The sequence below is a fragment of the Mesoplodon mirus genome, assembly GCF_964341445.2.
Source record: "Mesoplodon mirus genome assembly, chromosome: 8".
NCBI classification, from domain to species: Eukaryota; Metazoa; Chordata; class Mammalia; order Artiodactyla; family Ziphiidae; genus Mesoplodon; species Mesoplodon mirus.
The window spans coordinates 58,244,024-58,268,942 of NC_138984.1; the positions used below are offsets into that span (position 1 = coordinate 58,244,024).

The window sequence follows — 24,919 nt, forward strand, 5'->3', positions numbered from 1 at the left end:
TCAGGCATGCCTTCAAAGGAGGAAGGGATCCTAATTCGTATAACTTTCTGAGGGCAGTTATGGTTTCATCCAATCAAAACTCATTTGCAGTAGGTTTCTGGGCAATTATTTTACTGTTCTTAGAAGCAAAGTTTAAAAAAGCAAGTTGGTAATGCTTGTAAAAAGCTTTCTCAAGGGAACTTTGTAAATATTAATATTCTATTTGTTGCACTTATGAAAAACTGATCATACAAATATATATACATGTATGTGTATATATACATATATATGTTACTATATATAACACATGGTATGCAAATTAATAAAACATCCATAAATCCATGATCTAGCTTAAGAACATTATAAATACTTTAGGAGCCTTCTATGCTCACCCTCACTAATTTTATGCCTCTCCAACTCTGAACAATTGAGCATTTACCATGGCCTTGGTTTTGTCACTTTTAACACATATGTATGCATTCTCAATCTTTTTTTTTTTTGAGAGAACACAGGGGCAGAATTATAATTCTTGACTAATCTTTATATTCTTAATGTCCTAAATTATAATTATTCCTATCTTATAGAAACAACTCACTGCTGATTTGGGAAAAAATTCTGAAGAAGGCCTCCTTCTTTTATTTTCATCTGGATCAATGTCTCCAATATCTTTCCAATTATTTGGTCAACTTCACCTCTCTTTCATTCATCAGGTTCAATTACTTCTACATCTACTCTTGGTGTCTGTCACCTTCTTATATCTAAATTTTGTTTCAGATTTGGAACATCTCTGTAACCTTCTAGTTGCATCCTTGTCTATAATTTCTCACTTATCTAACTATCAGGTTGATAACGTGATTTATCTTCAAAAGAGTTTGAATGACCTATACCCATCTGTAAAAGTCTTCAGCAGCTTTCCATTGTCTTGAGGGAAAAAAAAACTAAAACAAAACAAAAAACAAAAACAGCTCCTCTGGTATAAGACCCTCTGTGATCTGCCATGATATGAACCTTCTTACTCTTTTACAAGATCTATCTGCCCCTCACTGCTTGCTCCTCTGTATGTATGTATGTCCAGATCTTTGTGCCTACTGATAGCTCAACCAGATTGATCTCGCTACAGTTTCCTCCAGAACCCTCATTTCACCACCTCCTCCTAAGTGGGAAATTTAGTAATCCCATGTAAGAACTCAGTACTCCTTGTGCTAATTTTGTAAGAAGTGGCTTACACCTTATTAACCTCCTTATTTCATTGAGTCTTATACTTTAGTTAGATGTTTACATTTCACTCTCACCAGATATAAAGCTCTTTGAGGTTATAGATTGTCTTAGTGAAATAGTTGCTATCTCCCCACCCATTCAACATCCCAGATACAAAATCCAGAATATGGTGTGAGAAAAAAAAAAAAGTCCATGGAGTAAACTAAAATAGCATTTCTATCTTTCTAACTAAAAGATAAAGAATATACATGGGAAGTATTGCTCATTTAGCACCCATTGCTATAGATACACAGTTCTCAATGGAATGGCATTTATAGGTATCATTTTTGCCTTTCTTTTTTTCATTTCTTTACTCTCCTCTTTTTTTAAATCACAGATGTTGACATTCTTCCACCAAAAGCCTTCCTGGGTGAAAATGAAAATTGAAAATTCTGTTCAGTAATAGGCAAAACAACAGATGTTCCCTGTCTAAACTTTCTACTTTAATTCAAGGACTGTTTCCAAAATCTATATCTCACTGATTTGGGGCCCGATCATTTTTTTTTTTTTTTTTTTTTTTTGGTGGTTGCACATTAGACTTGGGCTAAGGAAAATATGAAGAGGGTCTCAAGAAAAATTCCAGTAGATGGAAGACAATGAAGTGAGAAAATACAGAGGCCAACAGTATAAGAAGTAAGAGAAAGGCCAAAGAGTCACTTACAAGGAATCTAAAAGATGAAAGCATAAAATAAAGTACAATTACTGGCAGGATTTAAGATACTTTGATGCGTTCAGAAACTGAACTGTCAAAAGTTCATCTCAAGTTTCTCTTTTAATGGAAGGACATATCAGTCCCTAACAAGGTTTCACTTTGGAAGAAAGGGGAAAGCAACATCATTTAACTTGTGGGGAACCCAGAAACTGAGTTGTCCTTGAAAATGTCTATTCCTCAACTTTCATATTCAGTTATTTATATATTTACTCATTGATACCTCAATGATCTTTCCACATTTCACTATCTCTGTTGTTTCCACCCTTGTCCAGGCTTCCATCACCTCTTATTAAAACCACTATAGCAGCCTGTTTCCCAGAGTCTACTGCTCATCTACCCACCAACACAGACCTTTTCAATTCTCCACTAAACATAATATCTATATATTTTTTATGTTTTGTTTTAGTGGCTGCTAGGCATGTGGGATCTTAGCTCCCTGACCAGGGATCGAACATGCAGCCCCTGCATTGGAAGGCAAAGTCTTAACCACTGGACTGCCAGGGAAGTCCCTACACATAACATCTAGAGTGATCTTTTCCAAAGCAAAGATAATCATGTAGTTGTACTCTCCTTAAAACATTTCCTAAGTTTCCATTATTTTTAGTATTAACATAAAAATCAACGAGTTATCCTATAAAGGCTGGCATTATTTGGTTCCTGTTTTTTTAGCTCCATCAGCTCGTATAACACCCTCTTGTTCTGTACTTCATACTATTCAGTCTATACTGCCCCTCTTTCAATTTCTTATCATATAGAACATATTCTAATACTTTTGAAAATGACTGAATTAATAATTATTGATCCTAATGAGTACATCTATTATTAGTGAGAAAATATTATTGCTCAATTTTTGATTAATAATTGTAAATAGAGTCTGCTAAATGGAGATGTCTGTGATTTTCTCAAAGATAAACTCACCAAATTACTACTTGTTATCAATTTACAATTAGAGACATAAAATCTTTCCCCAATTTTTTTTGAGATAGAACATCTTTTACTTTATACAATTCATAGAGCCTTTGGAAAGTATTTCACATTCACGATAAAGTATGTGAACAATTTTCTATTAGATTTTGATGAATTTCTTGTGAGAAGACCACCAAACTGACTGTCAGTCTTGGGAGTACCTTATGTGCTTTAACTGTTCTCTCAAGATTTTTCATGATCATTAACCAGGTAGTCTTTTTAAATTTAGTCTAACGATAATTATTTTTTCCCTTGCTTCTGTAAAAAAATACTGCACAATAAGGAAATCTTTGCATTAGCTTTTTTAGAAAGGCTCTTCTCTTAGGGAACGTTTGTAATTCAATATTTAAACAAGCTTATAACCAATTCATTCAAGTTGCATTAACAGTACTAACCTGAGATGGGTAAAGAGCTAGCATAGAAACAAGAGTACCTGAGTGCTCAAATACTCTCAGATCTACTAATGGTACTCAAGCCAGTGGAAACTCTTGAAAAACACTGTAAATTTAAAACCTGCACTTCTTATTGCTTTCATTAAGAAGCTGATCACTGCTCAAATTAGGTCTGATTTTAAATTGTCAGTATGCTTCAAGGCAGAGGAGTTTGATATATCTATATGGATCACTGATCATGCCTTCCTCCATCCTCCTTCAAATCACTCTATCATGCCTAGGGGGCATGAAACTGAAGAAAAACTGTGTCTTCTTTGATTTTGCAGTCACAGCGAACAGCAGGTGCTCAACTAAGATTCACTCACTAAAATGATAACTGACCCAGAAATCACATTATACCAAAATTTAAGCAAAAATGAAGATAATTCAATGCTAAATATTTAGAATTCAGCCACTGCATTTATATGTATGTCTCATTTCAGCTATATTTCTACCTTGGGAAAAGTTTTTTTTTTTTTTTTAAATGGTTAATCAACAGCATTACTGAAAACCTGTGATTCAACCTGATGGGTCAGGAGGTGGATAGGAACAGGTTTCCTCTCTTATTTGTTTAGTCTAGTTCTGTAAAAATACATTCAAAAGAAAGTTGATAATGAGCTTGAATCAGAGGGGGAGACCAGTCTTTACAAATATCCTATATTTTCTCTAGGCAAATACAACTTTTCCCGCATCAGCAAAAAGGAGTCTTCAAATCTGTTTATTTAGAAATCTGCAAATTATCTGTTCTGAAATTTTTTCTTCTTGTGAAACTAAATTTCTAGTTATCAGACTACTATGTGCAACATAATTATAGCATTCTCCAATTGTTAGGATATAACATATTATTAAATCTCTGAATAATCAATTCCAACTCTCAATTAACAACACAGAATTGGATAATAGAAAAAGAATACAAAAGAGATGCAATTATTACAAACTGAATAACAAACATTTTTTAAGATGTAAAGTGAAAATCTTTTACCTCTAGAAATAACAGTTTCTAATCCAGTTCCATTAATGAAAGCCCGTGTAATGGTTTGTGTCTTAATGTCTGTCCAGTATAAACGTTCTTCAGATGCATCAAAGTCTATCACAGTAACATCATCAATATCAGGGACTGTAAAGGCCGTGATAAAGTTAAAATATGGATTATCAATATCCACTCCTCTGATTTCAGAACGTCTTGCATAAAGAAGAAATTTTTTCGTTTCTAGAAAAGAAATAGAAATGTTTTTCTTTATAAGCTTGGCAAGTTTGAAGCTGTCTAGAAATTCTAAATATTATTTGTTGATGATTTAATAGGTTTTTAACACCAGAAAATCATGACCAAGATTTGATGGAAACATGAACACAGAAATGATTTATCTATTTTTAAATGAAAGTACTCAATAACAACAAATGTGAAACAAGTTAGAATCCTTAAGTCATTTTTCTTTAGTTAGAAATGCCAAGAAATTATCAGTAATTGATCAGATCTTAGAATTTCAAACAAACTTGTTAAAGGACATGAACTCTACAAATGTCAAACAGCCATATTTGTTCTTTGTTTATAACTATAACAATATTGCAGTGCATTAAGTGTTTTTTGAAGGAAACTAAGAACATTTTTTCTATATTACCTTTGAATAAAATGAGATTAAACATTGTTTTTAAAAATTATGTTTATATTTTCCCTATCAAAATTAGGGTTCATATAATGTTAAAGCATGCTGTACTGTAAATTTTTGTGAATCTGTAGTAATTAATATTGTGAGGCATTCTATCATTTCTACTTAAATAGGCACTTTTCTTGCAATGAATTTGTGAAATATTAGTAGATTTAATAGAAATAGGAGTCACAGATGTTCTATTCTCTTGTTTTTCTCTTTGGGGTTACTGTTGATATTTGAGATATGGTATTATTGTATAAAATTAATTAAAGCCACATGTGCCTAAATACCTGAGTTAAGATTGGATGAATACACTCTTTTTTGCCCTTAAAAGTAAGTGCTTTGCAAATAAACAAAAATTACTAACAAAACAAAACTAAAAAAATCCACAGTCTGATTTTTTTCTTTTTTTGAGAAGTTATTTGAGAAGTTCTAATTTCCAAGGTATGGTAGCAACATCAAAAATACATTTGACTTAATAAGAGAGCAACCATTTATTTAACATCAACAAATATTAACTGAATGTTTCCTACATGCCATTCAAAATTACAGGTCCTCAGAAAACAGAAGTAAATGAGATAAATGAGGGCCTTCTCATGTAGTAGTTTACATTCTAAGAGGGACAAACAATAAATAAAGAACAGAAACAAGAAATATCAAAAACAAGAATACCAGAAACAAGACAATATCAGTAGAAGAGCTACTGTAACTTAGGTCATCAGGGAAGCCCTCTACAAAGGTGATGAATAGCAAAAAGGAGGCTACAATTAGAAAATCTAAGAGAGGAGTGTTTTTAAAAGAGGGAACAGCTAGCCCAAAGTCCAGAGCAAACTTGGTGTATTCAAGAATGTAGAATATGTGTATGAGGTATGTAAATTAGATCTCTATCTGTAATTACACATGATATTATTTTATATAAAAAACCTTATGTAGAGTTCAAGGTACCTTCACTTTTTTTGAATTCACCTCTAAATTGTGTAGATTTAAAGTACATTTCCCAGCATATCTTATTATCAACCACCAACTTTTATTAAGTGTCCTTTTTTTTTAACATCTTTATTGGAGTATAATTGCTTTACAATGGTGTGTTAATTTCTGCTTTAAAACAAAGTGAATCAGGGCCTCCCTGGTGGCGCAGTGGTTGAGAGTCCGCCTGCCGATGCAGGGGATACGGGTTCGTGCCCCGGTCTGGGAGGATCCCATATGCCGCGGAGCGGCTGGGCCCGTGAGCCATGGCCGCTGAGCCTGCGCATCCGGAGCCTGTGCTCCGCAACGGGAGAGGCCACAACAGTGAGAGGCCCGCGTACGGAAAAAAACAAAAAACAAACAAAAAAAAAACCAAAAAAAACAAAGTGAATCAGCTACACATATACATCTAGAGTGAAGTAAGTCAGGAAGAGAAAAACAAATACCATAGGCTAACACATATATATGGAATCTAAAAAAAAAAAAATGGTTCTGAAGAACCCACAGTCTGGCTTTCATTCACAAATTTTATTTTCATTTTTTAGTTTAAATATGCTGTTTAAGTATTTTTTACAAACCTTTCCAAGTTACATATTTTACTTCATATTTTCTCCCTTCAACTTGATAATACCCTATAAAATGATGCTAAGGTAACTGTAGAAGAGCAGGAGGAGATTAAAGCTGTTAAGTACCTCTTTATTATGCAGGTTACCTACATCATCATTTTCTGATAATGCACTTTCACTTACAAATCTCCCTGTTTGGTAGAGATAAATTCTGCTAATACACCAAATAAGAAAGTAGCAAGAAAAAAAGTGAATAAGGTAATAAACAGCAAAGTGCAGCATATCACATATTTAAAGAATTTGTCAGTCTCCCCAAAAGTAGATGAATCATCAACAGAGCCTGAAAATAGCACCACATCAAATGTTTTTAAGGACATTAAAAACCTCTTCCACTTTACTTTGAGGAAAATCTGAATGCTAATATAATTTGAGATAATTCAATTTGGAGTTTAGATAAGAACTGTAAGAAATTTACCATAGCAGGTCTTCTTGTTTGAGGAAAGCTTCATCAAGTGTGGGCAAGCACAAGCAGCACTCCTATTATGATTGATCAGACACATATGAGAGCAGGGGCCTCTGCCATCATTAGCTGCACAGGGATTGGGAGCTGTAATTACACAGTGAAATATTAAGAGTGAAGAAGGAAGACTAGATTAGGGGACCTCTGAGTTTGACAAGGGTTATTCACATAATGATTCAAAGTGAAGTTCCCTACATAACACCCATTACTCGAGTGATTAATATGACAATAACAGACAATCATACACAACAATTACATGAATAAAACATTTTTCCTCCTTGAAGATAACAACTAAGATAACTCCCTCAATTTCCTCTAAGAGGAATGGTATGCATTCTATTGCTTTAGAAGCAAAGATTTTTTTTTTTTAAGGATTTAGTCTGAGAAATAATCAGGAATAATTATCACATTTAGTATAAAATAAACTCAGGTAGACTATCATGCCAGTGTTGGGAGTTCCAGTGGATGTCGTTATTTTCCTACCATAGCATATAGATTCCCTTCTTGCCTTAGCATGACATTCTGAACAGTTTCCATAGGAAACTGCTGTTACATATACTGTATACCCCTTCAGGCCATTTCTTCTTTTTCAAATCAAAGGCCTATGTGAAAAACATGTTTGTCTTCCTTCATTATAACAACATCTACTTCTTTTTTTTTTCTCTGTATTAGCTTATTCCATGGCTAAAGTTTGCTCCACATACTCAAACTTACTATATTCCATTGTATAAATAACATGATATATTCAAATTTAGAATGGAATATTAAATTTTGCAGTTCAATGTCATTCTCTCATTCTTTTGTGTTTCTTATTTTGTCATCATGCCTTTTGGATAAGATTTTAATGTCAATTGATCGAACTGTTCTTTCAAATCTCATTTTTATAGAGCCTATCTAGTAGAATAAATTCTTTAGAACTACGTTTGTCAGTTGAAGGCATGAAAGTATTATACCTTCTGATCCCACCAGCAATATTTTAGTTTTCAACTAAAATCTTCCTAACAAATGGATCTATTGTTCAGTGTAATAATGTTAGTCTTGTAGACTTTTAAAGCACAAAGAATAAAAATCAATAGGTTATAATAAAAATTGTAGAGAAATTAACTGAATTTAATAAATACTCAATGTGGCTTTTGCCAGTCTTCACACCCTCCCCACAAGATAACAAAAACAATTCATGTCTGTGTATTAAATTTAAAAAATAAATAAAAGGAAATGATGGGCTTCTCTGGTGGCTCAGTGGTTGAGAGTCCGCCTGCCGATGCAGGGGACACGGGTGCGTGCCCTTGTCCAGGAAGATACCACATGCCGCAGAGTGGCTGGGCCCGTGAGCCATGGCCGCTGAGCCTGCGCGTCTGGAGCCTTGCTCCGCAACAGGAGAGGCCACAACAGTGAGAGGCCCATGTACCGCAAAAAAAAAAAAAAAAAAAAAAGAACTACCATATGATCTAGCAATTCTACTTCTGGATATTTATCTAAAGAAAATGAAAAGACCAACTTGAAAAAATATATACACCCCTATGTTCATTACAACATTATTAACAATAGCCAAGAGATGGAAGAAACCTAAGGGTCCATCGATGGAGAAATGGATACAGAAGATGTGGGATGTGTGTGTGTGTGTATAAGGCAACATTATTCATAAAAACGACAGAAATCCTGCCATTTCTGGCAACATGGATGAACCCTGAGGGCATTATGCTAAGAGATATGTCAGATGGAGAAAGGCAAATACTGTATGATATAACTTATATGTGGAATTTAAAAAACAAAAACAAAAACACCAAGCTCATAGATACAGAGAACAGAACAGACTAAAAGATTGGTGGTTGCTGGAGATGGGTGTGAGTGGCAGGGGGGAGGCGGGGCTTGCCCATTGAAATAGATGAAGAAGGTCAAAACGTACTAACCTCCAGTTATAAAGTAAATAAGTCATGGAGACTTATACAGCATGATGATTACAGTTAATAATACTGTATTGTATATTTGCAAGTTGCAAAGAAAATCAATTAAAAAATAAATATAGAAATAATATAAGAAAGAGAATGATCTAATTTTCACTGGAGTTCGGTGATGCTATTGCTTCTTGGAGGGGCTTATGTTCATGTATTTGTTTCTGGCAACTACAAAAGATTTTATGACTTGCTAACAGCAACAATAAAACCCAAGACTATAAAAAATGGAAAATGATATTTATGGATAGATACATGCCTTAAAATTATTAATGACAGAATAGAAATGAACTAAAATCAAACTAAGTGTCCAAAAATAGACAAATAATTGGGAACAATTTTGATAGTCACATGTGATATGAAAATATGTAGTTATTAAAAACAAGATAAGGCATCAATGATAGAAAGAGAGTTGCTAATGCTAAGTGTAAAAAAGAAGATAAAAAATTAAAAATAAAGCATGATATTAAATATGAAGAGATACAAAAGCTTTCTTAATTTAGCAAAGAATGAATCATGGACTATGAAGTTGGGCATGCTCATTGAAACCCTGGTACTGCCTGCCTTTCAATGAGATTTATTACTCTGAGTCAGATTACTTTACTTCCCTGAGCTGCAGCTTCCTCATAGAAGTGGGAATAACTACCTTGTTTGACAGCTCTGATGATTAGGAAAAAAAAGTAAAACCTAAATGGCACATAGTAGTTCATCAACAGATAGTGAAAGTTTTGTTTATTATTGTGTTCTTCAATACCTCTGTTGAAATAACCAGAAGAAACAACATGGAAATGTTTGTTGCTCTGGGAGCTGGAAAAATAGGTTTACATTTTTTCTGTTCCCTGTTTTTCTACATTCTATAACTTACTGGTAATGAGCAAATATTATTTTATGATGTTAAATAAACTTTTAAACATCCCTTTTACTAACATAACCATAATTTTTATGTCATGCACTAGTGTATGAGGAGTGGTGATAGATGGTAACCTGAATGTAGAGAAAAGAGATTTGATAATCTACTCATTCGACTGCACCTGGATTCCCTTGATAAATCAATCATATTGCTTTCCTTCAGATTGTGTTTCACATTTTTATTGGCATTTTTCATTTAAAAATTGATATGATTATAAAAGTATGATATTAAGGCCATTATGAATTATTTACATATGAGAAAATGTGTTCAAAACTGTCTTAAAACAGTAATGTAACCTAAATTTCAACAAAAGGAGGCTAGGAAAGTGATATGGTTGCAACAACTGATATGGTTGTACTGTTACTTTTTAACAGTTAACTTATATATATATATAAACACAAAGCACTGATTATGTATGACACCATTCTAAGATCTTTTCACATAATAACTCATGTTTGATATGCTTATATTAAATGATGATTAACTCATGTTTACTACATGTTATGATGTAAATACTATTATCTCAAGATGAGGAAACTGAGGCACAGAGAGGTTAAGTAAACTGCCCAACATCATGCAATTAATAAATCATAGGGATAGGATTTGAACCCAGGCAGTTGGATTCTCAAGGCCATGCCATTAACTCTAAGTTCTTATACCATAAAAAATATTAGATTTAAAATACCCACTAGTGCTCCCTTATTTCATATGTTTACTCTTTGATTTGTTTCTTCTTAATCCCATATAACAACAATATTAGACACCAAAAAAAAATCTAAACTAGATTTTCTTTTTAAAAAATTCTAAGTGTCCAATAACCAAACTGGAAACTATGCGTATAATGAACGCTTACTTGTAAGAAAACTGGTGTTAAAACTTTAATTAATTTCCTACTTGGAGGATTAGATAACTTCAAAGAATATTTCTAATCTTTATTTCTTTAATTTGTGAGACATACATTTCAATTTTATAAAACCGAACGTCATGTATTTTTAAAATGTATTAGTTTTCATGAACCTCACGTTATTATTCACCAGAAAACAGGGGCTTATTATTGTACTTGTGTTAAAGCTCAACCTTTTTCACCATTTTCATTGTAATTCTACCCTTGGGAATAAAACAGTCAGTAGATTTCTGCATCTACCCACTTCCACCCCCCAGCAGTGAAAGCATTAATTCACTGAAGCAGATAAACAAGATGGATAATGATTGTTATATGCTCAGTGATCCTTACAATGGGGAAAAGTAGAATGTTCTCTGATCATTCTCAAATTTGGAAACAGACTGAATTTCCTTTAGGAAATATTAAGTTCTCATCATAGGTGGCATTCTCTCTAGTAGACTAGAAACTAGAATATCTGCCCTGAATTCGGGGAAAATATGTTATATTAGATCCATATAGTAAAAACTTCCTTATTTTATGCGAAGTAGAGAAGACACATATAAATCATCTTTTAAGTAAAGATGTCAAGAAAATCTCCCCTCAACCAAATGAGTTACACTGAATGTCTCACTTCCTTTCTATATATATGAAATTGTCAGGAAAGCTCAGAAGTATCATGTTTCTTCCCTTTCTATGAATTTGCTAGGGATCATGACAACGTGTGTAAATCAGACAGTTATTAAATGAAATACAATGATTCCATTTTGAGGGAGGGAAAATATAATACATAGACTCAGGCCATTTTTCATGGTCCAATTCATTTAAATTTTTCCAAACATAAAAATTAAAGTTCCCACAAAAGACCAAAAAATGTGGGTACAAAACCATATAAGTACACATTTTTACAATTATAACAGTTAAAACCAATCCCATAAGTGTTTATGAATAGATACTCCTCCATACTGGTGGAAGGTTTTAGAGAAGAATATCTTTTTTTTTTTTTCCATGAAGAACTCCTCTTTTACTTTTATTACTTTGATTATATTTCTTTTTTTTTTCGCTCTTTTTTTTCTTTTTTAACATCTTTATTGGAGTATAATTGCTTTACAATGTTGTGTTAGTTTCTGCTGTATAACAAAGTGAATCAGCTATATGCATACGTATATCCCCATATCCCCTCCCTCTTGTGTCTCCCTCCCACCCTCCCTATTCCACCCCTCTAGGTGGTCACAAAGCACCAAGCTGATCTCCCTGTGCTATGCAGCTGCTTCCACTAGCTATCTATTTTACATTTGGTAGTGTACCTATGTCAGTGCTATTCTTTCACTTTGTCCCAGCTTACACTTCCCCTTCCCTGTGTCCTCAAATTCATTCTCTACCTCTACATCTTTACTCCTGTCCTGTCCCTAGGTTCATCAGAACCTTTTTTTTTTATTCCATATATATGTTAGCATACTGTATTTGTTTTTCTCTTTCTGACTTACTTCACTCTGTATGAGAGACTCTAGGTCCATCCACCTCACTACAAATAACTCAATTTCATTTCTTTTTATGGCCGAGTAATATTCTATTGTATATATGTGCCACATCTTTATCCATTCATCTGTCAATGGACACTTAGGTTGCCTCCATGTCCTGGCTATTGTAAATGGTGCTGTAATGAACATTGGGGTACATTTGTCTTTTTGAATTATGGTTTTTTCAGGGTATATGCCCAGTAGTGGGCTTGCTGGGTCATATGGTAGCTCTATTTTTAGTTTTTTTAAGGAACCTCCATACCGTTCTCCATGGTGGCTGTATCAGTTTACATTCCCACCAACAGTGCAAGGGGGTTCCCTTTTCTCCACACCCTCTCTAGTACTTATTTTTTGTAGATTTTTTGATGATGGCCATTCTGACCGTTGTGAGGTGATACCTCATTGTGGTTTTGATTTGAATTTCTCTAATGATTAGTGATGTTGACCATCCTTTCATGTTTTTGTTGGCAATCTCTATGTCTTAGAGAAGAGTATCTTTTTTATTGTACTAGTGGCATATTCTGGTCAGAATCATGATTTCTTGCCTTATTTCAATTTAGTTAAATCCAGTATATTTATTGAATACCTATTAGGCACAAAAATGACTAAGCTGTTTTCTCCCTTTACTGTTCTCATGCTTTGCAGGTTTGGAGGATGAAAGGAGTAGAGGAGCTAAGGGTAATAGGAAAGGATTAAGGTGACTGCTCACATAATTTAGGGTGTGTCGAAAATCCCATGTGAAAAAGAAGGATCAATTATATAAGAAAATTAAAAGGGATAAATTTCTAGTTTCTGGAAAAATAACTAGATTTAATCAGAGTAACTCAGAGAGAGAGAGCACAGAAAATTTTACCAATGAGGACATTTTGGTAGGAGAAATAGTTTCAAGGGAGAATTAAGGCCAAATATTGAAGAAAGACACCGGACATACAGAATTTTTCAACCACAGAGGTGAGTATTTTTAATCAAGTCTAAAATAAGACAATACCACATGAATTTAAAATAAGTCTTGAAGTGTGGTCCATAAGACCAGAAATGCCAAGGAAGTGTAAGATCTGCTTACTCTACACTGAAAGAGGGAGAAAAGGAGAAAATGTATCCTCTTTGAGAAAGAGCTTGTCATTTGAGTATCATAAGTCTCAAACAAAAGTATGCTAATGATAATGGGAACATTATTTGCATTGGAATGAGATTTCCATATGTTATGACATATATCATGATGGTAAGAGTCAGGTAAGAGGTATAAAAGAATGAGCTGATGTTACACAGAATGGCCGTGGTACCCTGGGGAAAAGAAACAAAAAAGAAAGAAAAAGAAATGTGAGGCTTAGAATTAACTCTGACAAGGATTGAGTGGAGGAAATGAAATCACAAAACCAAGTTAGAGATTACCATTGACCAAAATGTGGAATACATGGGGATAGGTAACACACATGTCCATGTGAACTGAATTTTCTTAAAATAGAAAACCTCAAAGCAGATGGTTTTTCCTTTATTACACACTATTCCCTTTCTTCCCAATATACTGCACAGTGACCATTTGGGGGCCAATATAAATGTGTCCTTGGTGTCTTCCTTTAATTTACTGATCATATTTAGGTAATAGACTCCAAATCTGAAGACATTCCACAGCTTCCCACAGTATCTTTTACTGATGCAATAGCAGTGACTAAAACTTGGGGGACTTGGGTTAAAACACTTAATTTCTAAGGTTTCTCTATTTGTGTGTAAAATAAATAAAAAGCAAAGAAAAAAATCCTGAGCTAATTAAAATAAAGGCTGGCACCACTTCCATCATACAATACATAAAATATTAATAACTGTTAACTTACAAAAGTTATTTTACAGTTTGAATATTATATGATTAAGGTAAAAATATTTCTGGTGGTTAATTCATAACAAGCACTTACCCTGTGGCTGACGACTGGGATGGTATATCTGAAGGTCAAATGGCTGTGCACTAGTTTTCTGAATCACACTGACATTCTGCCCTGTCCACTTATTGGCTTTTGACAATGTGTTGGTCCTCCAGTCTGTCCAATAGACATCACTCCCATATAGAGACACGGCGAAGGGATGAGAAAGGTATTCATGACCTCGGATGATTTCTATCATGCCTGTTCCATCATAGAGGGCTGAATAAATGGCATCTGACCTACAGAAAAGGAAATGCATCAGTAGTATATCAAAACTCATTCAGATAGTCCAGTGATGTGCTTATACTATTTAGATAAATGACAAACAATTTGTATAAAAAATATTTTATGGGCCTGTATCTGATTTGTAGAAACATTTTAAAAAAGCCATCAAAATAAAAACAAACAAAAATCACCACTGATGTCATGATACGTGCACATGAGAACAACTTTTATTTTGTAAATATTATCCGAGGAAGGTAACAGAGAATAAAGAAAAAATCATTTTCTAAACCTGGCATCTGTCCAAACTATCCTTTTTTCAAAGTGGTCCACAGTGAGTCCATTAGGCCAAGCCCCTGTTTTCATGTCTTTGTAGATGGTTTTTCTCCCAGCACCACTCATGGAGGCAGATTCAATGCGAGGAAAGTTGGCATCCCAATCTGTCCAGAAAAGAATTCTGAAGAAAAGGAAAGAATGCTCTTGTTTCAGTCATTCATTTCACAAATATTTATTGAGTGCCTATGACATGCTAGGCACTGTCTAGATAAACAATCACAAGAGAAACAGATGCATTATCTACCCTCACAGGGCTTATAGTCCAATGGGGGAGACAGACTAAATAAACACATGAATATAAAATTACACCAACTGAAATACGTTCAAGAATAATTTTGTTATGAGAGAGAATAGTAGGTGTGTGATCTACTTGGAGAAGATAATCAGGAAAAGAAAGCACTTTGAGGAGGTGATATTTACACTGAATCTGAGAGATGAGGAGAGCAGTATAAAGAGCAGGACATGAAAAATAAACAGAAGATACAAAAGCCCTAATGGGGGGAAAAAGTGGGTGACTGAGGAACAGAAATAAGGCCAATGTATCAGAAATGGGGCAGTGAGGAGGAAAGGGGAAGAGCGAAGAAGGTGAAATTGAAGAGGGTGATCTTGCAGGTGATCTTGCAGGGTAAGGTAATTATTTGGGATTTTATTCCAAGGGAATAGAGGTACATTTAAGCAGGGGAGAAACATGATATATACAAGTGGATTATAGAGAGGTAGGAGAATGGTACATCAGGTGGTTATTTTAAAGGACCAGGCAAAGACGGTAGTGGTTTGGGATATGGTGATAGCAGTGAAGTGAATGGGTTCAAGGAATATTTTGGAGGTAGAACTAAGTGCCAGGACTAAATGATAATTGGATGTAGGGAATGAAGTAGAGAACAGAATCATGGATGACTGTCAGTTTCTTCTTTTGGCATACTCAGAGTAAGGACAGACAGAGGGTGTGCAGGGAATCCTATTAAGTGAAATGGGAAAAATGGAAGAGAAACAGATTTTAAGAGCTGGGAATTGAGTGTGTATGGGTGTGGATAGCAATTGAAAGTTTAGTTTTGAATTTTTGGATCTTGAGATGTTAACACATAAAAAAGGAGATTTCCAGGAACCTGTGTGGTACACCAAGGTGAAGTTCAGTGAAGGTGGCAGAGTTGGAGACATGAATTTGAAAGTATTCTGCATGGAGATGATATTTAGATTCACATAAATGGAACAGATCATATGACAGAGGATACAGAGGAGAAACAGAAGGATATCATATATTTTGATTTATACAAACATGCAAGTGTTATAATACAATTTATTTTTTACTAAATACTACTTGTAACTCTACATTCATGGTGTATAAACAGTTCCACACGATAGGTATCAAATGTTTCATGTTGTGCATTTGATTTCTAAGGCTATTAGGTAATAGATAGTTTATGTTTCATTGACTGTGGCCTAAACTGCTGATGCATGTTTCTATAGTATTATAATATAGTTACACAACAATTCCACAATTATTACAACTAGCTAATGTTTGAGTGCTTACTATACGTTAAATACTATTTTCAGAGCTTTATATAGATTATCTCATTTAATCCACCATGAGACCATGGTTAAAGTTATCCATGTTTTACAGATGAGAAAACAAGCTTAGAGAAGTTAAATTACTTGACCAGGTTATATGGCCAGCAAGTGGAAGATGGAATTGGGAAACTGGATAGCTTAACTTCTGTTCTCATGCTTTTACATCTAACTCTTTAATATCATGTCACTAAATAAAATAACATCTAACTCTTTAATATCATGTCACTAAATAAAATAACAAAGGGAAAGCATCTGGTACTGGAGTAGGAACATGGTTGGTAATCAATAAATGGTAGTTGCCTTCTCTACCTTGGTAGTAGAACCAACCCAATGGACAGCATGGAGATTTGGGGAGGGAAAATGCAAAGAACTGGAGAGACAGTGACAGTCTAACAAATTTTCCTATTATCAGTTCTCACAACATTTTGGTCAGAAGTGGTAAAGTTACTGGTAAACATAAATTTGTTTTCATTATAATTGTATATAGCCTTGCTATTTTTCAATTCTTCCATTACTATGAATGATCCTTAGGTATATGAATTTGGTGGATATCTTGGAAAAATGAAACAATCCTCTGGAACAAAATTTAAAATGCCATTCAAACTTTCTTCTCTTTTAAAAAGTTTATTATATCCATTTAAGGAAATGTGGAGTGATGTAAACTAAGTGTTCATTATGACTTCAATTTTTCAGAGGTATATAACCACTTATAGGATATGGGAATTACAAATATGAAATGATTGGAAGACAATACAAAACATTATAGAATAAATTTAGTAAGTATGTGTGCTAAAGTCATGTGTGGTCAAGAAGATATTGACCTTCTTGATGAGTAGGTTCCCATACAACTTAAGTACTAGACCTTCAAAAAATGTCATTAACTAATTGTGTCAGCTTTGAATAGTGGCAATGCATAGGTTTTTGCATCAGACAAGCTTGCAATCAAATTTTTGATCTGTCACTGATTCCAGCGTACTTAATCTCAGCCTCTGTTTGCTCATCTGTAAATAAAAACTCTGATAGTACCACTGATTGGAGTATTTGATGAGGTAATGGATGTAAACAATTTACCACACAGAATGACTAGCACATAGAAACATTTGTGTTTACACAAGCATCCACACACATATTCAGAGAGCATATTCTTTTAAAGGCAAAATTCAAAGTCATTCCAAACTATTAAAGAAATGGAGAGAGAGAGAGACAGACAGACACACACAGACACAGAGGGAGAGAAAAAATGACAATTAATACTAATGTCAATGTTTAAATATTACAACAGCATGTATGTGAAGGTAGATTAGTTTTATAAAGTGAGCATGAGTCAAAGCCATGAGAAAAAAATTCAGAGGAGTAGGTCATAGAATAGGTTTATCTCACAGAATATCTCTTAAAAAATGAGTTTATATTAAAAAAATAGTTTTTGTTTCATTAGCATCTTTAGGAGTTTCCATAGCTCTGGTGGTGGGAGTATATCCACAAAAACAATATCTAAATCATTCATTGTTTAACCACCAAATATTTGAATAAGTTACATAAACTGTTGGGGAAGGATAAAGATGAACATTAATATATCAGAGGACAGTGTATTGATAATTGTTGAAGCTGGGTGATAGATACGAGGGAATTAATTTTACAATTCCTTTTATTTTGTGTATTTAAAAATTTCTAAAATAAAGGTTTAAAAGTACAACTAACCCAAAATTAAGTAAATAGATAATTTTTTTAAATGTACCAGAGAACATTTATAAAATCTTATTGCTGGGAATCTTTTTCTGAAAAGACTAAAGTTTAAGAATAGGATTGTTTTGTATGAGAAAGTGCTAATTATCTGGAAATATCAGTACTATATATTGTTTATAAGTTATCATATGTAATCTGTTGCTAATTAAATAAAAAATAAAACAAAGGTTAATTAATATAAAACTGGTAGGCTATTTGGTTAAGTAGTTGAATGCCTCTCTTGAAAACGATGAATATGAAATGAATTATGTGTCTCACTTCAAATTTAATTTTGGATACACACAACTTTTCACTGACACCAGGTTGTTACTTATCAGCTTCCCTTTAAACGTAACATTAAAAAATTAAGATTATTTGAAGAAACAAGACCAACCTAGCATCGATTAAATTTATGATGATATCTTGACACACAAGGTAGAGAGATTTGCAAGTTTGAAAAAGATTAGGAAAAATAATCCCTGAAAACAAACACAGTGAATTTGAGAGTCATAGGTAGTCTGAGTATCTGTGGATAAGATCCCACTAGATCTAGAGAACACTGTACTCCACACTCTGGATTGATGACCCAAAGACTTCTGAAACACTGTCTTTTGCCTGTATAACAAATAGAGAATTGGTGTCTCTCTTAACTTTCTACCTTCTTCTGCCTTATGTGGTTGCAGCAATTCCCAACATGCATATAAGTAACCCTTCTATATGCAGGTTTACTAGAAACAGACACTGTAGACTTTCAAATGCATGTTTCTAGTGGACAAAAATGTATGGCTTGGGACACTCTGAGGAATTATTAAAAAAAAAAAGTGGTCCCTTCATTTCTTCACTAAACATAGCAGCATTAAGCTGTTTCTTCTGCAGTGGTCACTAGAGTCCTATCTTTCATTAATTTAGGTGGGAAATTTCCAACACTTTTTATAAAATACATGTTCTAGAATTAGTTCCCCTAAAAATGTTCTTAACCTTGACAATAGTCAGTTAACAATCAATTTTAAAAGTTGATTTCAAGGATCATTGTTTCATAAAATTCTAAGCACTCTTTTGTACACTTTACAATGTGGTATTTTAAAAGAATCATTTTCCCCCTATTACTTTCTTTTTACGGTTAAAATGTATTAGCATTTCAATGACTGCATTATTTTTTCAAGTATACAAAGACTGAATATCCCTTCTTACAGGACGTATAGAAATGTTCAACCATGATTGCTTTTAAAAAAGAGACTACAGTCTACTGATTCTATAGTTCCTGCATTCACAGGTTAGTCTGTATCAGGATTAAATTGGGTAAATGGACCATGAACAACTTGTACCATTATGGGCATGAAAGAGCTATTATAATCTATCAGGTCAAGGTGCAGAAGGTGAAAATAAAGGATCTTGGCAAAAAAAAGAGGTTACTTATCTATAATCTTTAGGCCTTCTGAAACCAACAATGTTATTAGTTTCATTTAGAAACGCTCCCAGATAAAATTAAAATTTTATTTAGATGTCTCACTAATCTTCACAATTACTATATCTGCTTTCACCAACTGCAATGGTTATATCAGAGTCCATCTATTATGACAAATGAAAACTAAATACCAGCAAAGAAGCAGGAAGACACCATGCAGTTACAGGAGCATAAAGGCAAGGAAAGTTCAAGAACTGAAGTGAGTACCCTGTAGATTCTGAACTCCCTGGTGCTTGCTACTCCCTAATAATAAACTTGATGTTTAGAGAGATTCATGTACTCTTTCAGGTCACCTCAGCAATAAATGTATTCCTTTAAAATGGAATGAAAGAAAAATAGCTCCTCCATAAGGTTCCCAATTTAGCATCTTGGAATAACTTGTCACTTGGGACACTGGGTCAAAACCCAGAATACGGAAGGAATGTAACATGATAGCAAACATGTCTTATAATGTAAAATGAAGGTCTGTGGATTCTATGTTGAGGAAGCAAAGTATTGATTAAAACATTTCTTTTTTGAGATTTGTAAAAAAAAAAAGGTCACAAAGACCTTGACTGCTTCAGAAGATCATGTGATGTAAACGTGTTTTATGGGGTTAATGTTATAGCCTGCTTTTTTTCTCAGCTGTGCTGAGGTAGCAAAGTGGCTGGTTGCAAACTTTTTCTTTCATTCATTATTGTCAAAGAAGATGACAGTATTGCCCATGAGCGTATTTTACTGTATACTTCACTCTTTAAGGTGTATCCTTGAGTTCCGGTAAGTTTCACGTAAAATAAAGGTCTAATCATATGCATTAATTTACTGAACAAGAGCTTACTGAGCAGAATTATATATATCAAGGGCAGTGAAGGATTTCATAGACATGGAAGCAACTCTGCCATCAGAAAGCTTATGATCTAGTAGGAAAGGTAATAGCATTTACACAAACTACATTTCTCAAAAAATTATCCAGTGGGTTTATCCTAAAATAAAACATTTCAAAAAATGTTTAAATGTCTTTGGAGCTCCTATAATTTTGATTCACAGCTTTCTTACCTATTTCATCAATAATGTGAGAAATAAGGGAATACTTATTTTTACTAGTCTCTCAGCCTACTTTATGAAAGGTCCAATGTTTAAAAACGTCTATGAACTTTTCACCAAAATATCCAATAAACCTGAAAATAAATTTTAATATTTGCACTACATTTTTAAAATCTAATTGCTACATTTTAAATTTAAATTTACAACTGGGCTCTAAAGGTATTTACATGAACCTCATATTTAACCAACACAATCCTTTATAAAATAATTTTTAATAATAAAAATTCTATCATATCATATGACACCCAAACCTGTCAAACTTTTAATTTATTCCTAGAGTTAGTGAATTGACACTGCCATTTGAACTTTGGTCATTTACACCAGAAACAATTTTACAAGTGTTATTTCTTCACCCATTAAATAAAATTATTACCACTGTAATTATCTTAATTAGCCTCACAATTTCATAGTAGCAATGGAGGACATCAACTTTCTCAGAAGCATTATCAAGTTTTCCCTCCTCAGAGATTAGCTTTCTATACCAACTTTCAACTCTTAGAGAATATTTTACTTCTGGAAATCCCCTTATATCACTGAAATAGTGCCTGATATTTTCATTTAAATAGCATTTGTGGGTTGTGTGTCTTCTGCATTTCTATTTTCTTTTTCTCTTCTCAGGTTGGCTATTCCTCAAACAAGCTGAGATAAATAAATTTATTCTAAGCATTGTCAGTTCCAAGCTATAGGAAAAGAAGCTTCAATTCCCAGATCTACTGCTTTGCTTGATCAGACTATTTTCAAAATTTTTATACACGTGTTTTATTTATTTGTTTTTTTCTCTCTGTGTGCCATTTGTTTTTTTGGGAAGCAGTTCTCCTACCATGTTGGTATACTTGCTAAAGTTACAACTTTCTCCAAAATACCACTTTCCCTTATACAGAAAGTTTCTCATGCAGATAAAGTGCTGGTACAATGTAGATAGGTCTAATAGGTGAAAAGTTCACACCAGTAGCTGTTACACTGAGGGTAAAAACCTCTGTTGATGATGGACCTCTGTGGGAAGTAAAGGGTCAAGATTGGCAGTCTACTTGTAACCTCAGGGACAGTCCTTTTGAAAAAGGGAATTTCTCATTAGACACAGATGACCTCTTCCTAGTGAACTGTTATTACAGGAGGTAATGAGTGAAATGGGCAAAGCATAAACCATGTAAACTGGAGGACATACCTAGAAGATACAACTGCCTTACTTAACTCTGTATGACAGTCTCTAGGTCCATCCACCTCACTACAAATAACTCAATTTCATTTCTTTTTATGGCTGAGTAATATCCTACTGTATATATGTGCCACATCTTCTTTTCCATTCATCTGTCAATGGACACTTAGGTTGCTTCCCTGTTCTGGCTATTGTAAATAGTGCTGCTATGAACATTGGGGTGCATGTGTCTTTTGAATTATGGTTTTCTCAGGGTATATGCCCAGTAGTGGGATTGCTGGATCATATGGTAATTCTATTTTTAGTTTTTTAAGGAACCTCCATACTGTTCTCCATAGTGGCATGGACTTATATACACTACCATATGTAAAATAGATAACTAGTGGGAAGCAGCCACATAGCACAGGGAGATCAGTTCAGTGATTTGTAACCACCTAGAGGGGTGGGATAGGGAGGGTGGGAGGGAGATGCAAGAGGGAGGGGATATGGGGATGTATGTATATGTATAGCTGATTCACTTTGTTATAAAGCAGAAACTAACAAACCATTGTAAAGCAGTTATACTCCAATAAGGATGTTAAAAAAAAAAAAGATACAATTGCCGCTCTGTTGATTGTGGCCAGATCTCCCTACTTTTGTGAAAGAAGCCAGAAATCCAGAGTTGTATGCAAAATCTTTCAATATTTTAAATTTTGGCAACTAATTCAAATAAATGTCAAACTCTGTGAAAGGTAAAACAAACACAGCAATGAGAGTTGCCAGTTTGGAGCCTTGGTCTAGACAAGCTGCCTTGTCCCTTTAATTTCTGTATGTGAATTGAGGAAAAGGAAAACAAACAGACTTCCCAATCTATTGATTTCTGGGTCTTGGGCATAAACCAGGGCACAAAGCAGAGAGTATGGGCCAGGAAGCTGACTTAAACACAAGGCTCCCTTTTCTCTCTTCTCATCTCACTAAAGTCCCTCCTGTCTGACTCCCCCCTCGCCTTGGTCCTCCCTAGACTTTGTATTACTTAAAGGTACAGAGCCAAAAAAAATTTCCTTTCTACCATCCTTTAGACTTGACAATGATTTTGGATTAACGAAACAATTAGCAAAGAAATAAACAATTAACAGCAAGAGCAAAGCATTCCCATGTAGATGAGTTATATATTATCTTCCACATTTTCCCAGCTCCTCAAAACAACGTAATTATAAAGAAATTATTATCCCTGATTTACAAAAGAGAAAACTGAAATCTAAGGAAGACAATACACTTGAGTAGATTTCCCAGAGGATAAATGACTGAGCAGTGCTGGAACCCTTGTTTTCTAGCTCCAAATCCACTGTCTCTCTTCTGCTCTTTCACAAAGGAACACAGGGAAACAGTGGGGGCAATAACCTGAATTATACATTTGACCTTGTTTTCCAGAATCATGTGTCTTGTCCTTCAAATATCCCCATAATTAGCATCTCAATACTGCACTCTTTCAAGCTTATTCTAATATTCTTTCAAACTAACTCCAAGTATATACAAATATCAATACAGATACAAGGTGAGGTGGTTAACATCGGTGAATGTTTGGACCATAGACTGTGGTTTGCACCCCTTAGAAACAATTACAGCATCTCTTTGGCAGGTCAAAAAGAATTTCATTAAATTACTGCTTTAAAATAGAGTTACAATAGCTTCTAAAAGGGCCGAATGCCCACATTTAGAAAAAAATGTTCTATCACCTAAAAGTACCTATGTAAGCAATCCTATAACAAAATTCATGGTAACAAACTAAAACTGTTGAGATATATCTATATTTATAGCTATATATATATAGATATATGTACACACAATTATGTATGTATATAATTGTATATGTACATATAAACACACACATATATACACAACTATGCACAAGTATATATACACACATATTTACATGCACAAAATAAGCACTATGACTCATAATTTATGAGATAATTGAATTCAGTATTAATTTGAAAGATTATTTTTTATGCCTAACTGAATCTGTGAAAGGCAAACTTATTTACCCATATCTTGGGTCCAAAGCGATGGCCCGGGGGTGTTCCATAGCTCCTGCTATGAGTGTAGTTCTTAAGGAACCATCTAGTTTGGCCACTTCGATTTGGTCCAGATTGCTGTCTATCCAGTATATGTTGCTTGCTATCCAGTCAACTGTTAGTCCTTCTGGGGTAGCCAGGCCATGCTCCACAACCACTTCAATGGCACTGACACCTACAAAAAAAGAGAAGCCAACACTTGCACCCATTCAAGGAACCTGTTAAGCACAAAGGAAAAGGCCTACTTATTAGCAATATGAAGTACTTAACATTATATTAACCTTGAGAGATATAGTGCAAAAGTGTTACCTGGCACAGAGGAAACTAAGAAGGCCCCAAATTTAGAATCACTGATCTTTCCCAGCAGAGTTTTTGATCTCTTAAATCCTTTCAGTGACAGTATAACAGAATTTTAAAACAACTCTGAGGTTAACAACAATGTTTAGGTTGCAAAAAAGTTATTTCATGCTTCTGACTTTTTAGTCAGAACAAGGGATTTTGGAAATAAAAATGATGTGCTGGTTAAAATTGGTGCAATTTAATTCAAACGTTGACCTTCAGGGGTAGAATAAAAAGAAAAAGTCCACCTGGGGTAACATGCATCATAGCCAGTCAGCACCCACTCTTTTTTTGAAGCATGCCTATAAGATCACTCTTGCTGCATTTAACCTTAACAAAAGCCCCAAATCACCCACCTCCACACCATAAGCCAAGTTTTATGGCTTGTATGTTATATCCTGCAAGCCATGAGACTTGTAGGATATAACATGTTTGCAAATAAGAGAAGAAGGCAGAAGTGTGGTCTAAATAAAAATAAACAATTTGGTAATACCCAGCACTACTCTTATTTATCCATTCCTTAATTTATTTTGGAATTAAAAAAAATATATATATATATATATATATTTAAAAAACAATCCTTTTTCTAATAGGATAGCTCTTTATAATTTATGACATTGCCAATGCTTTTGTTAGACTTTTAATAGTGTGGTTTTTTTGAACAGTTAACCATCTAAAGTCATGGATCTAAATCCATCATTTGAAGTCAGTACCTTGCAATATGACACAGGACACAAACTCACAGATCA

The 24,919-nt window shown here is 34.1% G+C and overlaps 1 protein-coding gene across 1 annotated transcript in view; it reads right to left on the bottom strand.

Moving 5' to 3' along the window:
* The window catches only part of LRP1B (LDL receptor related protein 1B), a gene marked incomplete at its 3' end in the record, with an annotated part of 2,351,282 nt that overhangs the window by 621,163 nt on the left and 1,705,200 nt on the right, over positions 1-24,919 (bottom strand). Inside the window, exons 48-52 of the mRNA XM_082630936.1 lie at positions 23,802-24,006; positions 14,739-14,903; positions 14,219-14,463; positions 7,002-7,133; positions 4,328-4,555 (exon numbers count right to left, since the gene is read on the bottom strand). Coding sequence (XP_082487062.1) covers positions 4,328-4,555; positions 7,002-7,133; positions 14,219-14,463; positions 14,739-14,903; positions 23,802-24,006 — 975 coding nt within the window. The remainder of the gene's footprint in view (positions 1-4,327; positions 4,556-7,001; positions 7,134-14,218; positions 14,464-14,738; positions 14,904-23,801; positions 24,007-24,919) is intronic.